Here is a 19,488-nt window from a genome sequence, read left to right as displayed (position 1 = left end):
GTCCTACTGGCTGTAACAGTTTCATGTCCTACTGGCTGTAACAGTTTCATGTCCTACTGGTTAGTTGTAACATTCATGTCCTACTGGTTAGTTGTAACATTCATGTCCTACTGGTTAGTTGTAACATTCATGTCCTACTGGTTAGTTGTAACATTCATGTCCTACTGGTTAGTTGTAACAGTTTCATGTCCTACTGGTTAGTTGTAACATTCATGTCCTACTGGTTAGTTGTAATGTTCATGTCCTACTGGCTGTAACAGTTTCATGTCCTACTGGTTAGTTGTAACATTCATGTCCTACTGGTTAGTTGTAACATTCATGTCCTACTGGTTAGTTGTAATGTTCATGTCCTACTGGCTGTAACAGTTTCATGTCCTACTGGCTGTAACAGTTTCATGTCCTACTGGTTAGTTGTAACATTCATGTCCTACTGGTTAGTTGTAACATTCATGTCCTACTGGTTAGTTGTAATGTTCATGTCCTACTGGCTGTAACAGTTTCATGTCCTACTGGCTGTAACAGTTTCATGTCCTACTGGTTAGTTGTAACATTCATGTCCTACTGGTTAGTTGTAACATTCATGTCCTACTGGTTAGTTGTAACATTCATGTCCTACTGGTTAGTTGTAACATTCATGTCCTACTGGTTAGTTGTAATGTTCATGTCTTACTGGTTAGTTGTAACATTCATGTCCTACTGGTTAGTTGTAACACTCATGTCCTACTGATTAGTTGTAACATTCATGTCCTACTGGTTAGTTGTAACATTCATGTCATACTGGGTAGTTGTAACAGTTTCATGTCCTACTGGTTAGTTATGTTCATGTCCTACTGGTTAGTTGTAACATTCATGTCCTACTGGTTAGTTGTAACAGTTTCATGTCCTACTGGTTAGTTGTAACATTCATGTCCTACTGGTTAGTTGTAATGTTCATGTCCTACTGGCTGTAACAGTTTCATGTCCTACTGGCTGTAACAGTTTCATGTCCTACTGGTTAGTTGTAACATTCATGTCCTACTGGTTAGTTGTAACATTCATGTCCTACTGGTTAGTTGTAACATTCATGTCCTACTGGTTAGTTGTAACATTCATGTCCTACTGGTTAGTTGTAATGTTCATGTCCTACTGGTTAGTTGTAACATTCATGTCCTACTGGTTAGTTGTAACACTCATGTCCTACTGGTTAGTTGTAACATTCATGTCATACTGGGTAGTTGTAACAGTTTCATGTCCTACTGGTTAGTTATGTTCATGTCCTACTGGTTAGTTGTAACATTCATGTCCTACTGGTTAGTTGTAACAGTTTCATGTCCTACTGGTTAGTTGTAACATTCATGTCCTACTGGTTAGTTGTAATGTTCATGTCCTACTGGCTGTAACAGTTTCATGTCCTACTGGGTGTAACAGTATCATGTCCTACTGGTTAGTTGTAACATTCATGTCCTACTGGTTAGTTGTAACATTCATGTCCTACTGGTTAGTTGTAACATTCATGTCCTACTGGTTAGTTGTAACATTCATGTCCTACTGGTTAGTTGTAACATTCATGTCCTACTGGTTAGTTGTAACATTCATGTCCTACTGGTTAGTTGTAACATTCATGTCCTACTGGTTAGTTGTAATGTTCATGTCCTACTGGCTGTAACAGTTTCATGTCCTACTGGCTGTAACAGTTTCATGTCCTACTGGTTAGTTGTAACATTCATGTCCTACTGGTTAGTTGTAATGTTCATGTCCTACTGGCTGTAACAGTTTCATGTCCTACTGGCTGTAACAGTTTCATGTCCTACTGGTTAGTTGTAACATTCATGTCCTACTGGTTAGTTGTAACATTCATGTCCTACTGGTTAGTTGTAACATTCATGTCCTACTGGTTAGTTGTAATGTTCATGTCCTACTGGTTAGTTGTAACATTCATGTCCTACTGGTTAGTTGTAACACTCATGTCCTACTGGTTAGTTGTAACATTCATGTCATACTGGGTAGTTGTAACAGTTTCATGTCCTACTGGTTAGTTATGTTCATGTCCTACTGGTTAGTTGTAACATTCATGTCCTACTGGTTAGTTGTAACAGTTTCATGTCCTACTGGTTAGTTGTAACATTCATGTCCTACTGGTTAGTTGTAATGTTCATGTCCTACTGGCTGTAACAGTTTCATGTCCTACTGGCTGTAACAGTATCATGTCCTACTGGTTAGTTGTAACATTCATGTCCTACTGGTTAGTTGTAACATTCATGTCCTACTGGTTAGTTGTAACATTCATGTCCTACTGGTTAGTTGTAACATTCATGTCCTACTGGTTAGTTGTAACATTCATGTCCTACTGGTTAGTTGTAACATTCATGTCCTACTGGTTAGTTGTAACATTCATGTCCTACTGGTTAGTTGTAATGTTCATGTCCTACTGGCTGTAACAGTTTCATGTCCTACTGGCTGTAACAGTTTCATGTCCTACTGGTTAGTTGTAACATTAATGTCCTACTGGTTAGTTGTAACATTCATGTCCTACTGGTTAGTTGTAATGTTCATGTCCTACTGGCTGTAACAGTTTCATGTCCTACTGGCTGTAACAGTTTCATGTCCTACTGGTTAGTTGTAACATTCATGTCCTACTGGTTAGTTGTAACATTCATGTCCTACTGGTTAGTTGTAACATTCATGTCCTACTGGTTAGTTGTAACATTCATGTCCTACTGGTTAGTTGTAATGTTCATGTCCTACTGGCTGTAACAGTTTCATGTCCTACTGGCTGTAACAGTTTCATGTCCTACTGGTTAGTTGTAACATTCATGTCCTACTGGTTAGTTGTAACATTCATGTCCTACTGGTTAGTTGTAACATTCATGTCCTACTGGTTAGTTGTAACATTCATGTCCTACTGGTTAGTTGTAATGTTCATGTCCTACTGGTTAGTTGTAACATTCATGTCCTACTGGTTAGTTGTAACACTCATGTCCTACTGGTTAGTTGTAACATTCATGTCCTACTGGTTAGTTGTAACATTCATGTCATACTGGGTAGTTGTAACAGTTTCATGTCCTACTGGTTAGTTATGTTCATGTCCTACTGGTTAGTTGTAACATTCATGTCCTACTGGTTAGTTGTAACAGTTTCATGTCCTACTGGTTAGTTGTAACATTCATGTCCTACTGGTTAGTTGTAATGTTCATGTCCTACTGGCTGTAACAGTTTCATGTCCTACTGGTTAGTTGTAACATTCATGTCCTACTGGTTAGTTGTAACATTCATGTCCTACTGGTTAGTTGTAATGTTCATGTCCTACTGGCTGTAACAGTTTCATGTCCTACTGGCTGTAACAGTTTCATGTCCTACTGGTTAGTTGTAACATTCATGTCCTACTGGTTAGTTGTAACATTCATGTCCTACTGGTTAGTTGTAATGTTCATGTCCTACTGGCTGTAACAGTTTCATGTCCTACTGGCTGTAACAGTTTCATGTCCTACTGGTTAGTTGTAACATTCATGTCCTACTGGTTAGTTGTAACATTCATGTCCTACTGGTTAGTTGTAACATTCATGTCCTACTGGTTAGTTGTAACATTCATGTCCTACTGGTTAGTTGTAATGTTCATGTCCTACTGGTTAGTTGTAACATTCATGTCCTACTGGTTAGTTGTAACACTCATGTCCTACTGGTTAGTTGTAACATTCATGTCCTACTGGTTAGTTGTAACATTCATGTCATACTGGGTAGTTGTAACAGTTTCATGTCCTACTGGTTAGTTATGTTCATGTCCTACTGGTTAGTTGTAACATTCATGTCCTACTGGTTAGTTGTAACAGTTTCATGTCCTACTGGTTAGTTGTAACATTCATGTCCTACTGGTTAGTTGTAATGTTCATGTCCTACTGGCTGTAACAGTTTCATGTCCTACTGGCTGTAACAGTTTCATGTCCTACTGGTTAGTTGTAACATTCATGTCCTACTGGTTAGTTGTAACATTCATGTCCTACTGGTTAGTTGTAATGTTCATGTCCTACTGGCTGTAACAGTTTCATGTCCTACTGGCTGTAACAGTTTCATGTCCTACTGGTTAGTTGTAACATTCATGTCCTACTGGTTAGTTGTAACATTCATGTCCTACTGGTTAGTTGTAACATTCATGTCCTACTGGTTAGTTGTAACATTCATGTCCTACTGGTTAGTTGTAATGTTCATGTCCTACTGGTTAGTTGTAACATTCATGTCCTACTGGTTAGTTGTAACACTCATGTCCTACTGGTTAGTTGTAACATTCATGTCCTACTGGTTAGTTGTAACATTCATGTCATACTGGGTAGTTGTAACAGTTTCATGTCCTACTGGTTAGTTATGTTCATGTCCTACTGGTTAGTTGTAACATTCATGTCCTACTGGTTAGTTGTAACAGTTTCATGTCCTACTGGTTAGTTGTAACATTCATGTCCTACTGGTTAGTTGTAATGTTCATGTCCTACTGGCTGTAACAGTTTCATGTCCTACTGGCTGTAACAGTTTCATGTCCTACTGGTTAGTTGTAACATTCATGTCCTACTGGTTAGTTGTAACATTCATGTCCTACTGGTTAGTTGTAATGTTCATGTCCTACTGGCTGTAACAGTTTCATGTCCTACTGGCTGTAACAGTTTCATGTCCTACTGGTTAGTTGTAACATTCATGTCCTACTGGTTAGTTGTAACATTCATGTCCTACTGGTTAGTTGTAATGTTCATGTCCTACTGGTTAGTTGTAACATTCATGTCCTACTGGTTAGCTGTAACACTCATGTCCTACTGGTTAGTTGTAACATTCATGTCCTACTGGTTAGTTGTAACATTCATGTCATACTGGGTAGTTGTAACAGTTTCATGTCCTACTGGTTAGTTATGTTCATGTCCTACTGGTTAGTTGTAACATTCATGTCCTACTGGTTAGTTGTAACAGTTTCATGTCCTACTGGTTAGTTGTAACATTCATGTCCTACTGGTTAGTTGTAATGTTCATGTCCTACTGGCTGTAACAGTTTCATGTCCTACTGGCTGTAACAGTTTCATGTCCTACTGGTTAGTTGTAACATTCATGTCCTACTGGTTAGTTGTAACATTCATGTCCTACTGGTTAGTTGTAATGTTCATGTCCTACTGGCTGTAACAGTTTCATGTCCTACTGGCTGTAACAGTTTCATGTCCTACTGGTTAGTTGTAACATTCATGTCCTACTGGTAAGTTGTAACATTCATGTCCTACTGGTTAGTTGTAATGTTCATGTCCTACTGGCTGTAACAGTTTCATGTCCTACTGGCTGTAACAGTTTCATGTCCTACTGGTTAGTTGTAACATTCATGTCCTACTGGTTAGTTGTAACATTCATGTCCTACTGGTTAGTTGTAACATTCATGTCCTACTGGTTAGTTGTAACATTCATGTCCTACTGGTTAGTTGTAATGTTCATGTCCTACTGGTTAGTTGTAACATTCATGTCCTACTGGTTAGTTGTAACACTCATGTCCTACTGGTTAGTTGTAACATTCATGTCATACTGGGTAGTTGTAACAGTTTCATGTCCTACTGGTTAGTTATGTTCATGTCCTACTGGTTAGTTGTAACATTCATGTCCTACTGGTTAGTTGTAACAGTTTCATGTCCTACTGGTTAGTTGTAACATTCATGTCCTACTGGTTAGTTGTAATGTTCATGTCCTACTGGCTGTAACAGTTTCATGTCCTACTGGCTGTAACAGTTTCATGTCCTACTGGTTAAATGTAACATTCATGTCCTACTGGTTAGTTGTAACATTCATGTCCTACTGGTTAGTTGTAATGTTCATGTCCTACTGGCTGTAACAGTTTCATGTCCTACTGGCTGTAACAGTTTCATGTCCTACTGGTTAGTTGTAACATTCATGTCCTACTGGTTAGTTGTAACACTCATGTCCTACTGGTTAGTTGTAACATTCATGTCCTACTGGTTAGTTGTAACATTCATGTCATACTGGGTAGTTGTAACAGTTTCATGTCCTACTGGTTAGTTGTAACAGTTTCATGTCCTACTGGTTAGTTGTAACATTCATGTCCTACTGGGTAGTTTTAACATTCATGTCCTACTGGTTAGTTGTAACATTCATTTCCTACTGGTTAGTTGTAACATTCATGTCCTACTGGGTAGTTGTAACAGCTTCATGTCCTACTGGTTAGTTGTAACATTCATGTCCTACTGGTTGGTTGTAACATTCATGTCCTACTGGTTAGTTGTAACATTCATGTCATACTGGGTAGTTGTAACAGTTTCATGTCCTACTGGTTAGTTGTAACAGTTTCATGTCCTACTGGTTAGTTGTAACATTCATGTCCTACTGGGTAGTTTTAACATTCATGTCCTACTGGTTAGTTGTAACATTCATTTCCTACTGGTTAGTTGTAACATTCATGTCCTACTGGGTAGTTGTAACAGCTTCATGTCCTACTGGTTAGTTGTAACATTCATGTCCTACTGGTTAGTTGTAACATTCATGTCCTACTGGTTAGTTGTAACATTCATGTCCTACTGGTTAGTTGTAACATTCATGTCCTACTGGTTAGTTGTAACATTCATGTCCTACTGGGTAGTTGTAACATTCATGTCCTACTGGTTAGTTGTAACATTTATGTCCTACTGGTTAGCTGTAACAGCTTCATGTCCTACTGGTTAGTTGTAACATTCATGTCCTACTGGGTAGTTGTAACATTCATGTCCTACTGGGTAGTTGTAACATTCATGTCCTACTGGTTAGTTATAACATTCATGTCCTACTGGTTAGTTGTAACACTCATGTCCTACTGGTTAGTTGTAACATTCATGTCATACTGGGTAGTTGTAACAGTTTCATGTCCTACTGGTTAGTTATGTTCATGTCCTACTGGTTAGTTGTAACATTCATGTCCTACTGGTTAGTTGTAACAGTTTCATGTCCTACTGGTTAGTTGTAACATTCATGTCCTACTGGTTAGTTGTAATGTTCATGTCCTACTGGCTGTAACAGTTTCATGTCCTACTGGCTGTAACAGTTTCATGTCCTACTGGTTAGTTGTAACATTCATGTCCTACTGGTTAGTTGTAACATTCATGTCCTACTGGTTAGTTGTAACATTCATGTCCTACTGGTTAGTTGTAACATTCATGTCCTACTGGTTAGTTGTAACATTCATGTCCTACTGGTTAGTTGTAACATTCATGTCCTACTGGTTAGTTGTAACATTCATGTCCTACTGGTTAGTTGTAATGTTCATGTCCTACTGGCTGTAACAGTTTCATGTCCTACTGGCTGTAACAGTTTCATGTCCTACTGGTTAGTTGTAACATTCATGTCCTACTGGTTAGTTGTAATGTTCATGTCCTACTGGCTGTAACAGTTTCATGTCCTACTGGCTGTAACAGTTTCATGTCCTACTGGTTAGTTGTAACATTCATGTCCTACTGGTTAGTTGTAACATTCATGTCCTACTGGTTAGTTGTAATGTTCATGTCCTACTGGCTGTAACAGTTTCATGTCCTACTGGCTGTAACAGTTTCATGTCCTACTGGTTAGTTGTAACATTCATGTCCTACTGGTTAGTTGTAACATTCATGTCCTACTGGTTAGTTGTAACATTCATGTCCTACTGGTTAGTTGTAACATTCATGTCCTACTGGTTAGTTGTAATGTTCATGTCCTACTGGTTAGTTGTAACATTCATGTCCTACTGGTTAGTTGTAACACTCATGTCCTACTGGTTAGTTGTAACATTCATGTCCTACTGGTTAGTTGTAACATTCATGTCATACTGGGTAGTTGTAACAGTTTCATGTCCTACTGGTTAGTTATGTTCATGTCCTACTGGTTAGTTGTAACATTCATGTCCTACTGGTTAGTTGTAACAGTTTCATGTCCTACTGGTTAGTTGTAACATTCATGTCCTACTGGTTAGTTGTAATGTTCATGTCCTACTGGCTGTAACAGTTTCATGTCCTACTGGCTGTAACAGTTTCATGTCCTACTGGTTAGTTGTAATGTTCATGTCCTACTGGCTGTAACAGTTTCATGTCCTACTGGCTGTAACAGTTTCATGTCCTACTGGTTAGTTGTAACATTCATGTCCTACTGGTTAGTTGTAACATTCATGTCCTACTGGTTAGTTGTAATGTTCATGTCCTACTGGCTGTAACAGTTTCATGTCCTACTGGCTGTAACAGTTTCATGTCCTACTGGTTAGTTGTAACATTCATGTCCTACTGGTTAGTTGTAACATTCATGTCCTACTGGTTAGTTGTAACATTCATGTCCTACTGGTTAGTTGTAACATTCATGTCCTACTGGTTAGTTGTAATGTTCATGTCCTACTGGTTAGTTGTAACATTCATGTCCTACTGGTTAGTTGTAACACTCATGTCCTACTGGTTAGTTGTAACATTCATGTCCTACTGGTTAGTTGTAACATTCATGTCATACTGGGTAGTTGTAACAGTTTCATGTCCTACTGGTTAGTTGTAACAGTTTCATGTCCTACTGGTTAGTTGTAACATTCATGTCCTACTGGGTAGTTTTAACATTCATGTCCTACTGGTTAGTTGTAACATTCATTTCCTACTGGTTAGTTGTAACATTCATGTCCTACTGGGTAGTTGTAACAGCTTCATGTCCTACTGGTTAGTTGTAACATTCATGTCCTACTGGTTGGTTGTAACATTCATGTCCTACTGGTTAGTTGTAACATTCATGTCATACTGGGTAGTTGTAACAGTTTCATGTCCTACTGGTTAGTTGTAACAGTTTCATGTCCTACTGGTTAGTTGTAACATTCATGTCCTACTGGGTAGTTTTAACATTCATGTCCTACTGGTTAGTTGTAACATTCATTTCCTACTGGTTAGTTGTAACATTCATGTCCTACTGGGTAGTTGTAACAGCTTCATGTCCTACTGGTTAGTTGTAACATTCATGTCCTACTGGTTAGTTGTAACATTCATGTCCTACTGGTTAGTTGTAACATTCATGTCCTACTGGTTAGTTGTAACATTCATGTCCTACTGGTTAGTTGTAACATTCATGTCCTACTGGGTAGTTGTAACATTCATGTCCTACTGGTTAGTTGTAACATTTATGTCCTACTTGTTAGCTGTAACAGCTTCATGTCCTACTGGTTAGTTGTAACATTCATGTCCTACTGGGTAGTTGTAACATTCATGTCCTACTGGGTAGTTGTAACATTCATGTCCTACTGGTTAGTTGTAACATTCATGTCCTACTGGTTAGTTGTAACATTCATGTCCTACTGGTTAATTGTAATGTTCATGTCCTACTGGCTGTAACAGTTTCATGTCCTACTGGCTGTAACAGTTTCATGTCCTACTGGTTAGTTGTAACATTCATGTCCTACTGGTTAGTTGTAACATTCATGTCCTACTGGTTAGTTGTAACATTCATGTCCTACTGGGTAGTTGTAACATTCATGTCCTACTGGTTAGTTGTAACATTTATGTCCTACTGGTTAGTTGTAACATTCATGTCCTACTGGTTAGCTGTAACAGCTTCATGTCCTACTGGTTAGTTGTAACATTCATGTCCTACTGGTTAGTTGTAACATTCATGTCCTACTGGTTAGTTGTAACACTCATGTCCTACTGGTTAGTTGTAACATGTCCTACTGGTTAGCTGTAACAGCTTCATGTCCTACTGGTTAGTTGTAACATTCATGTCCTACTGGTTAGTTGTAACATTCGTGTCCTACTGGTTGTAACAGTTTCAAGTCCTACTGGTTAGTTGTAACATTCATGTCCTACTGGTTAGTTGTAACATTCATGTCCTACTGGTTAGTTGTAACACTCATGTCCTACTGGTTAGTTGTAACATTCATGTCCTACTGGTTAGTTGTAACATTCGTGTCCTACTGGCTGTAACAGTTTCATGTCCTACTGGTTAGTTGTAACATTCATGTCCTACTGGTTAGTTGTAACATTCGTGTCCTACTGGTTGTAACAGTTTCATGTCCTACTGGTTAGTTGTAACATTCATGTCCTACTGGTTAGTTGTAACATTCATGTCCTACTGGTTAGTTGTAACACTCATGTCTTACTGGTTAGCTGTAACAGCTTCATGTTAGTTGTAATATTAATGTCCTACTTGTTAGTTGTAACCTAGTTCCATGGCCATAATGGCCCAAATTCCTCTAGTGCACCAATTAAAAAACCAGATTGGCCTAAAGTCCTGTAGTGCACCAATTTAAAAACCAGATTGGCCTAAAGTCCTCTAGTGCACCAATTTAAAAACCAGATTGTGATAAAGTCCTCTTGTGCACCAATTTAAAAACCAGATTGGCCTAAAGTCCTCTAGTGCACCAGTTTAAAAACTAGATTGGCCTAAAGTCCTCTAGTGCACCAATTTAAAAACCAGATTGTGATGAAGTCCTCTAGTGCACCAATTTAAAAACCAGATTGTGATAAAGTCCTCTAGTGCACCAATTTTAAAACCAGATTAGCCTAAAGTCCTCTAGTGCACCAATTTAAAAACCAGATTAGCCTAAAGTCCTCTAGTGCACCAGTTTAAAAACTAGATTGTGATGAAGTCCTCTAGTGCACCAGTTTAAAAACCAGATTGTGATAAAGTCCTCTAGTGCACCAATTTAAAAACCAGATTGTGATAAAGTCCTCTAGTGCACCAATTTTAAAACCAGATTAGCCTAAAGTCCTCTAGTGCACCAATTTAAAAACCAGATTAGCCTAAAGTCCTCTAGTGCACCAGTTTAAAAACTAGATTGGCCTAAAGTCCTCTAGTGCACCAATTTAAAAACCAGATTAGCCTAAAGTCCTCTAGTGAACCAATTTAAAAACCAGATTAGCCTAAAGTCCTCTAGTGCACCAGTTTAAAAACCAGATTGTGATGAAGTCCTCTAGTGCACCAATTTAAAAACCAGATTGCTGATGTGATAAGAGTTTCTCAGCCACTTGTCACTGACAACAAGTTCAAGTAACGACAAGAGGTCAATTTAGTTTCACTTGTAAATCAGCTGATTCTACTTGATACTTGCTCCACTACTTGAGCTACTAGCACTGGCTTACTGCGTGATTAGCACCCGATAGTGCATAAGCTCAGCCCTTGGGTCAGATTAATACATTTAAGGGGGGGGGGGGGGGGGTCAACAGCTTCTTATTGAGAAAAAACAAACACCGGGGAAATGTCCTACAAAATATTTTTGTCTACTTTACAGTTTTGTAATCGGGTAAAATTTGAAAAAGAATACTACAGGAAACTTTTACCTGGTACAAAATCTGAGGTAAAAGTGTGGAGCTAACAATATAGACCATTAGAGCTGTAGTACGTTATAACTAGTTACTTTTTTAAAAATAACAGCCTATAGGACTATAGGAAATGGCCAAGGACTCGGGTACTTTTTAAAAATTAAAACGATTTGTCAAATATTAACTAGTACAACGGTTATTTTTGACGTCCGTACAGCTTTGATCTGATTGTGTGTGTTTTTTAAAATAATTATTATAACTTCATTTTATTTGCAGGAAATGTAAAAATCGTTATGAAAATGGGAAAATTATTTTTTTAATTGGTTGTTGACAGAGGCCAATAACTGATCAGGAGCTGATTTTTTTTAGATCATAATAAGCACACCCATCATAACATCATGGTATTATAAGCACACCCATCAGAACATCATGGTATTATAATTATATGTTATTGAAAATGCAACTGGTTGTTTAGGCATATAGACCTATGCATTGACAGCATAGAAACAATTTTTTGTGTGATGTAACTCAGGTCACTAAACCAGGTGACGAATGAGATATATGTTACCACACGCACGAGATAGTCACAAGCACATTCAACGCCAACACATGAACACCATAGCAACACAATCACTAGATGGTGACAGTCACTGTTAAATCACCCTCCGTGTTTCGGGGGGGGGGGGGGGTTATGAACGCACATCAGGCATTATTTTAATAAATTTAAAATACACTGGATTGCACAGAACGCTCGGTAACTCAACATGTTGTCTCAAGTTGTCTACAGTAACACCAGCACCGCGTATGGTAGTAACACGGAAACTTGGGGAATTCCATTATATGGAAACTTTAGATGCATTGATAACATGGCCTGAGAAATGTAATCTTATGTAATCAGTGACCCAAATGAATTAGGTAGGTTCAGCTTAGGTCAGAGACCTTGTCTGATATCTCTCGAGTCACTATATAGTCTTTATATATATATATATATATATATATATATATATATATATATATATATATATATATATATATATATATATATATATAAAGAGAGAGAGAGAGAGAGAGAGAGAGAGAGAGAGAGAGACTATATATATATATATGTGTGTGTTTGAAAGTTATAATATAGACCGACGAGATAGTTGTATGGATTGTTAGGTTATGATTTTAAAAAGTATAACGCGTGTAACAAAGACCAAGAGATATGTTGCTGAGGATATAGACAAAAACAAAACACCACTCGACCTTTAGACAGTACAACAATGAACTGGTTTACTTTCAATTGTTTACACTTTAACTCTTGTTTTACGAGCTCGTTAATAAAAGTTTCTCTACAAATCCAGCTGACTTGTGCAACGTTCTTTGTTTTCGGACAACTTGAGATGTTCATTTCACTTTCAATCTCATCTATTGAGTCGTTTTTTTTACATTGGTTATCTAGATACATTGTAAGGACAATAGCGTTATCAGTTGAACTAAAAGTTTATCAACCGTTGATTAAAAGCCAGTTTATCACTTTCACCTAATTTGAATTAGCCTGCCTGGTACATGCAGACGTCATACCAAAATTCAATCAGCTGAGAGCAGTTGAGAATTTTCAATGGCAGTGGTCAAAAGTAGCTGGATACTAGCTGGAAGGAGTCAGTGATGGGGGTGGGTATTTACTTATATATACATACATACATACATACATATATATATATATATATATATATATATATATATATATATATATATATATATATATATATATATATATATATCCTATTTTTATATATATGTGTGTATATAGACCTAGATATGTTTATGCCTATGCATATATGCGTGATATATAGAGCTTTTATATTTCCATATTTCCATATTTTTACTTTCCACTTAATTAATGTATCCATATGTGATAAAAGGCTACAAGATTAAATTCAATCGTTACAGACTATGTGTACGAAACTAAAATCCAGAAAATTACAAACAAAAATAGAACAACGATCATCACGCGCGTTTGTTGTAAATATTTACACCCCTCCCCCTTTTCCTCGCCTCCAACACGGAGCTCATCATCTTACTACAACAACTTATCTACAGCCTGTGTAAACAGAGAACAAAATATCTGTTTACTAGACAAATGTAAGCAGAGCGCAGATTGGATGTAATATAGCAGTATAATAAAGTAGGCACACACTATCAGTTGTCAATCAATTTTTTTAGAGATTAAAAAATACAATCATGATTGTACTAATATACTGATGTGTATTCCTGTAGGTTTGAACTAGACGGTATCTAGTGTTTTGTATTTGGTAACTTTTATTTGTTTGCCGAGTTGATTCAGTTGGCCGGTGTGTTCATGTAATTTCTCAGTGCAAAGCTTTTGTATCAGGGGCGTCACTTGTTGGACTCATTTACTTATGTAGTAACTTGGTGGACATAGGTATATTAGAATTCTAGAAAGATCGCTTGTAGCGCTAGAAATATCACCTAGATGGGAGCAGTTTCTGATACGATAGCATACATGAGGCACAGGAACCAATTTGCTAATATAACAAGTTTAATTTGTAATTTTGTTCCAGATTTGTTGTCATTGAATCGCTTTAATAGTTTTAAGAAAATGATTCGTTTTAATAATAAGTTTGCTTTAAAATTATACTTTTTATCTAACATTTAAAAAATGTGTTATTATTTAAAATTTTCTTTAATCGGAACACACATGCATGTAGTGTTTGAGTAATAATTTAGAGAGAAAAATTAATATTGACACTCACTTTATTTTTTAAAGAGAACAAAAACTATTACTGTGTTACGTCCCCTCCCAATGCTTACCGCCCTTTCCTTCTCTCCTCTCATAAATTTCCTTCTCTCCTCTCATAAAGCGTCTAATTTGACGGTTGTAAATAAATTGTATTCAAATTGAAATTTGTGAAGAATTATTTTTTTTACTGTTGCAGCGCACTCTTGGCGCGGTGATCTGTGTGTTTGTTGGTTTGATCGTCTGCCTCTCGTTTCACGTGTACACAGTGCTACACCGCGCAATGCCCCCTGGTCTAGCGGAGGCTGAGAAAATACGTTGGTTCGATGAGCTAGGAAGGCTAGCCCGTAGAGGGGTGAGTTGGTCTGTTAGCCCGTAGAGGGGTGAATTCCAATGGAACAACATCCATAAAGGATTATATACAACATTAACTTATACAATATCCACACCAGATTATACAAAACATTACCCTATGATTATAATTATCAGAGTTTCTTCCAGGCATCTCTTCGGGGGGGGGGGGGGCTAAGCCCCCCCCCCCCCCGAAAATTTTTTACCCCCCCCCCCCCGAACGAAATGAAATTTATATAATTTATATAGAAAATATATACTTTTAACAGTGTCCGCCCCCCCCCCCCGAAGAAAGTTTACCGCCCCCCCCCCCCCGAAGATTTCAAGTGCCCCCCCCCCCGGAGAAAAAAGTCTGGAAGAAACACTGATAATTATATACTTCATATCCACAAGATTATATACATCCACCCGAGATTATATTCAACATGCCCACAAGATTATATACAACACCCACACAGGATTTTATGCAACATCCACACAAGATTTTATACAACATCCACACAAGATTTTATACAACATCCACACGATATTTTATACACCATCCACACAAGATTTTATACAACATCCACACACGATTTTATACATCCCCACAAGATTTTTTACAACACCCACACAGGATTTTATGCAACATCCACACAAGATTTTATACAACATCCACACGATATTTTATACACCATCCACACAAGATTTTATACAACATCCACACAAGATTTTATACATCCCCACAAGATTTTTTACAACACCCACACAGGATTTTATGCAACATCCACACAAGATTTTATACAACATCCACACGATATTTTATACACCATCCAAACGAGATTTATACAACACTCACACAGGATTTTATGCAACACCCACACAGGATTTTATACAACATCCAATCGAGATTTTATACAACATCCACACAAGATTATATATAACAGGCATGTTGGGCAGACTCCCCCCCCCCCCCCCCCCCCCACGCCCGGTTATCGATAACAATTTAGGAATTAGCTAAGTCTGTTACAAATAATTTATTTAATAACGTATTTGTTCTGTTTCATACATGTTTGTATAATTAATTGATTTAATATATTTGTTCCGTTACACAGATGTCTGTTACAAATAATTTATTTAACAACGTATTTGATTTGCTACACAGATGTCTGTTATAAATAATTGATTGAATAACGTATTTGATTTGTTCCATAGAGTGGTCTCATGCATGACGTTGGTATCAACATAGGCATTCAGCCAATGAAAATCTTTATTAACACGGCCTTCTCCATTTTGTTCAATCCGCTACCATGGCAACGCGTTGTTTACAGAAATATAAGGGTATGAGATTTATTTATTAAACATTCGTTTTTCCTAAGAAAATGACGTAAAAAATTGCTATTTCTTTCCTTTTTTTATTACAAGCTTTTATTTAACTCACTTCCTCTGTCGACAGTCTGTCGACAGTCTGTCTAGACGGAAACGCAGGAGTGAAAATTCGGAAACTTCTACTTGACCGATACGATTCACACTTGGCACGTGGGTCAAGACATGAAGACAATGCAATCTGAAACTAAATTTGACTTAATTGGATGCCTAATTAATTTTTTATGAATTAATTAAAATTTGGACCGAATTAGTAGGCATGTCTAGCCAACCACACCACACGCGTCATCACCTTCACTAGCTGCGCCATCACGTAATGGCTGCGTTCAAAAACCATTGCGCGCCTACTGAACGTGATGTTCAGAAGGCGCGCAATGGTTTTTAGTCATGTAACTCTATTGTAAATAAAACATGTAAAGTACTGAAAAAAAATTCATAAAAAACGTTTTAATAACAAGCTTTTATGTAATGATGCACTAAAAAGTAGAAAATAAATTATAGACTACTATTTAAATAGCTATAAAGAAAAGCGTGGGTGTCTTCCTTAACATTAGTAAAGGTATCCAATAGATACTAAAGTGACCCACGCTTTTCTTTATAGTTATTTAAATAGTAGTCTATAATTTATTTCTTGATTAAGCTTATAGTATTTTCATATTCGAACCTCCTCTTTCTCAATAGTATCATAGCTATGATGTTTATATTTTGTGCATGCAAACTAATTCTTGCTGTTGTAGATACAACCACTTTCATTTTAAAAAAACGCCCTATAAAAGACCTTATAGCAGGTTATAGACATCGAACCAATTATGGGGACTCATTTTATTCTGCTCCAATTTGATTATCACTAAACCTCCAACAGTTTTGTTAATTGTATACAAGCACAATCACGAACTGAAATACCAAAACTAGATGGTAAATAACGTTTTCAATCCTCAACAACCATTTGTTTCTCAGGTCAACCAAGACGTGTATGATGGCGTGACTGTGAGCACATACACGCCTGTGAAGAACAGCTCTCCACCCAACTGTCAGGGCTACCCTACTATTGTTTACTTCCATGGTGGGGGATGGACGTGGCTCTCTGTAGGTGCGTTCTTTATGTTCTTGTCTGTAGGTGTGTTCTTTATGTAGGCCTACTTGTCTGTAGGTGCGTTCTTCGTGTTCTTGTCTGCGTTCTTCGTGTTCTTGTCTGTAGGTGTGTTCTTTTATTTCTTTATGTTATTGCATGTAGGTGTGGTCTTTATGTTCTTGTATGTAGGTGCGTTCTTTATGTGTGTGTTTTTTTTCGTACTACCCGCTGTTTTAGATATCATATTGCTTGTTTTAAATCTTCTAATTTTGCTTGTTTTAAATTGTCTTATCTTGCCTGTTTTACCTCTTTTCGTATTGCCTGTTCTACATTTCGATTTGTTTAATTTGTTAACTCTTATTATTGACAGGTGTATATGACGGTCCACTAAAAAATCTGGCAAACAAAACCAAGTTCAAGGTTGTGGCCGTTGAGTATGTTGCTTTGAAATACTGAATTGATTTTTTAAAATTATTGATTATCTTTAGCTTAACAAGAGTATTGAATAACAATCCGACCAGCTAAACTCAGGTCATTACAATAGAGTCTGAGGGGGTTGTGGTGGTTTATTGTTTCAGTTGCTTTTAACTGAATTTTTTCTGTACGTCACCCACAACTGATGTCACTCACCTATTTTTTATGGAGGGGGGGTGTAGGAGGGATTGGTTTAGAATCAATGACGATTGACGATAAGATGCGATAGGGGGAATGGGGATGAAAGAAATATAAGAAGCATACACGCAATTTTTCTCTATAAAATGAGAATAAAAACATTACTTTTCGTTATAATTGTGGTCATGTTGTACAGGGAATTACATCTTTATTACGTTATAAGGTGGGGAGGGGAGTTGGGTTTTTCTGGCTTTTTTGAGACGGTTGTTAAAAATTAGCTAAAATAGAGTAAGTGACATTTTTTTTACAGTTGACCTAGCAGTAAAAAAAGCAGAGTTTGTTGTGTTGATGGGGCAATACAATTTATATATTCGGGTGTTTCAATATACTTCTTATATCATTAGCTCATACAAACCTCACAACATCCTATACTAAATTGTTGTACAGGTACAGGACAGCGCCCCAAGATCCATTCCCCGCGGCCTACGACGATTGTCTGGCTGTCACCAAGTACATTGTGCAGCATTCGAAAGAGCTCAACGTCTGCAAAGATCTGATCGTAGTGGCGGGAGACGGCGCGGGTGGAAATCTTGCTGCCGCGGTGGCCATTGAGCTCTCCAGCTTTGTTCGTCTGCAAATCTTGATTAACCCCGCCCTACAAATGCTCAACTTTGCCACACCGTCGTACCAGGATTTCTCCGACATGGAAATGCTGCCCGGCATTACATCGCCAGAAAAAGAGATTACCAATTGGATGCGATACGGGAACATCAATCTTAGCTTTAAACATTTACTCCAGGGGAATCGACATGTTTCTTTAGAAAGTTATGCCGCGTTTTCAGACTTTTTGAACAGTTCCAAAAGACTCCCCAGCCCTTTAAAAGTATCAAATAAATCCACGATCCACAACTCTGAGAGCAACGATACGGTATCGCCTTTTATCGATAATCTAATATTAGACTCTCGTTTCAATCCAATGTTTACACAAGATGTAAGTTTTGTAGCAGACACATACATCATTACGTCACAGTTTGATGTGCTGCGTGACGAAGCACTCATGTTTGGACACAGACTGCTAGAAAATGGAGTCAAAGTTGAATTACACCACTACTACCATGGCTTTCACGGATTTTTCTTATTCGCTGGCGGTGGTTGGATCGAACTGAAAGAAAGTCAAAAAGCAATGGAACAATTAGTTAATTATTTAAACAAAGAAATTCTAAGGTTAAAAACTAATTGAATAGCCTAATTTAAAGTCGTGTATGCGGGTATTATTTACTGATATTAATTATTAATAATTATTTCCGCGTGAAGGCCTATGATACAATCCTCCAGAAATTTGAAATAGGTCAATCTCCAACATACGCGGTAAACTTTCTCAGATCTGTCGCTTTGAGACGGTAGACACATTTATTGTATAAGAAACAAAAGATTTAATCAATTCACTGGGTTTTGTTGTTCTGTTTTTTTAAAATAACCAACCGTAACAAACGTCAACTAGTAGAGAGCAATTTTGGAGCTTGTTCAGATAAGCCCCGCCACAAATGCAAAAAGTGCACGGGAGAAAAGTTTAAGCCATTACGCTCACAACCTTGATCTATGTCTGATGTCTAGACATATGAATATTTAAACGCACGCCATAAAAACAACTCCTTATCCGCCTTTAGAGTTATGATTAAGGTCAGGGTTAGGTTAATACTAAGAGAACAAAGTCATCTTTTTTAATACTTTTTTTTGAGTGGCTGGGGTTACGTTTTGGCGTGGCTTATCTGGACAAGATCCCCCATTTTTTTAAAATGTATAGTCATTCTATGACTGTTGTAAGAAGCAATACTGGTGGGTTGGGGGTATCATGCCTAAGGAAAAAATTAAAACATTGCACAAAAAGTAATTTCAGATGTCCCAATTGAAATTAATTTAAAAGAAACCCACTAAGTTCCTAATGATTTAAACATGTATTAAGACTTAAATTATGTAAGCATACTTACTTAATACTTCTCTATTAACTCAGACTTTTTTTCCAAACCATTTCTGAACTCTGAATCAAATTTAATAAATAATTTGATAACAGACTCCAACGTTAACCTAATGTCTATGCTAGCAATGTACACATA

General features: G+C 37.4%; 1 protein-coding gene across 1 annotated transcript; it reads left to right on the top strand.

Moving 5' to 3' along the window:
* Positions 1 to 12,562: 12,562 nt before the first annotated feature.
* LOC131927787 (neutral cholesterol ester hydrolase 1) lies at positions 12,563 to 18,815 on the top strand. Its single transcript, XM_059283607.1, has 6 exons — positions 12,563 to 12,887; positions 14,174 to 14,329; positions 15,520 to 15,645; positions 16,648 to 16,780; positions 17,133 to 17,196; positions 17,822 to 18,815. The coding sequence occupies exons 1-6, from the start codon at positions 12,882 to 12,884 to the stop codon at positions 18,612 to 18,614; spliced, it is 1,278 nt and encodes a 425-aa protein (XP_059139590.1). The 5' UTR covers positions 12,563 to 12,881; the 3' UTR covers positions 18,615 to 18,815.
* Positions 18,816 to 19,488: the final 673 nt, after the last annotated feature.

This window comes from Physella acuta, unplaced genomic scaffold, assembly GCF_028476545.2.
Source record: "Physella acuta isolate Inbredline_101_S28 unplaced genomic scaffold, ASM2847654v3 ptg001440l, whole genome shotgun sequence".
Taxonomy (NCBI): Eukaryota; Metazoa; Mollusca; class Gastropoda; family Physidae; genus Physella; species Physella acuta.
Note: the sequence above shows the minus strand (reverse complement) of the source record. Positions and strands in the feature narration are given on the sequence as shown.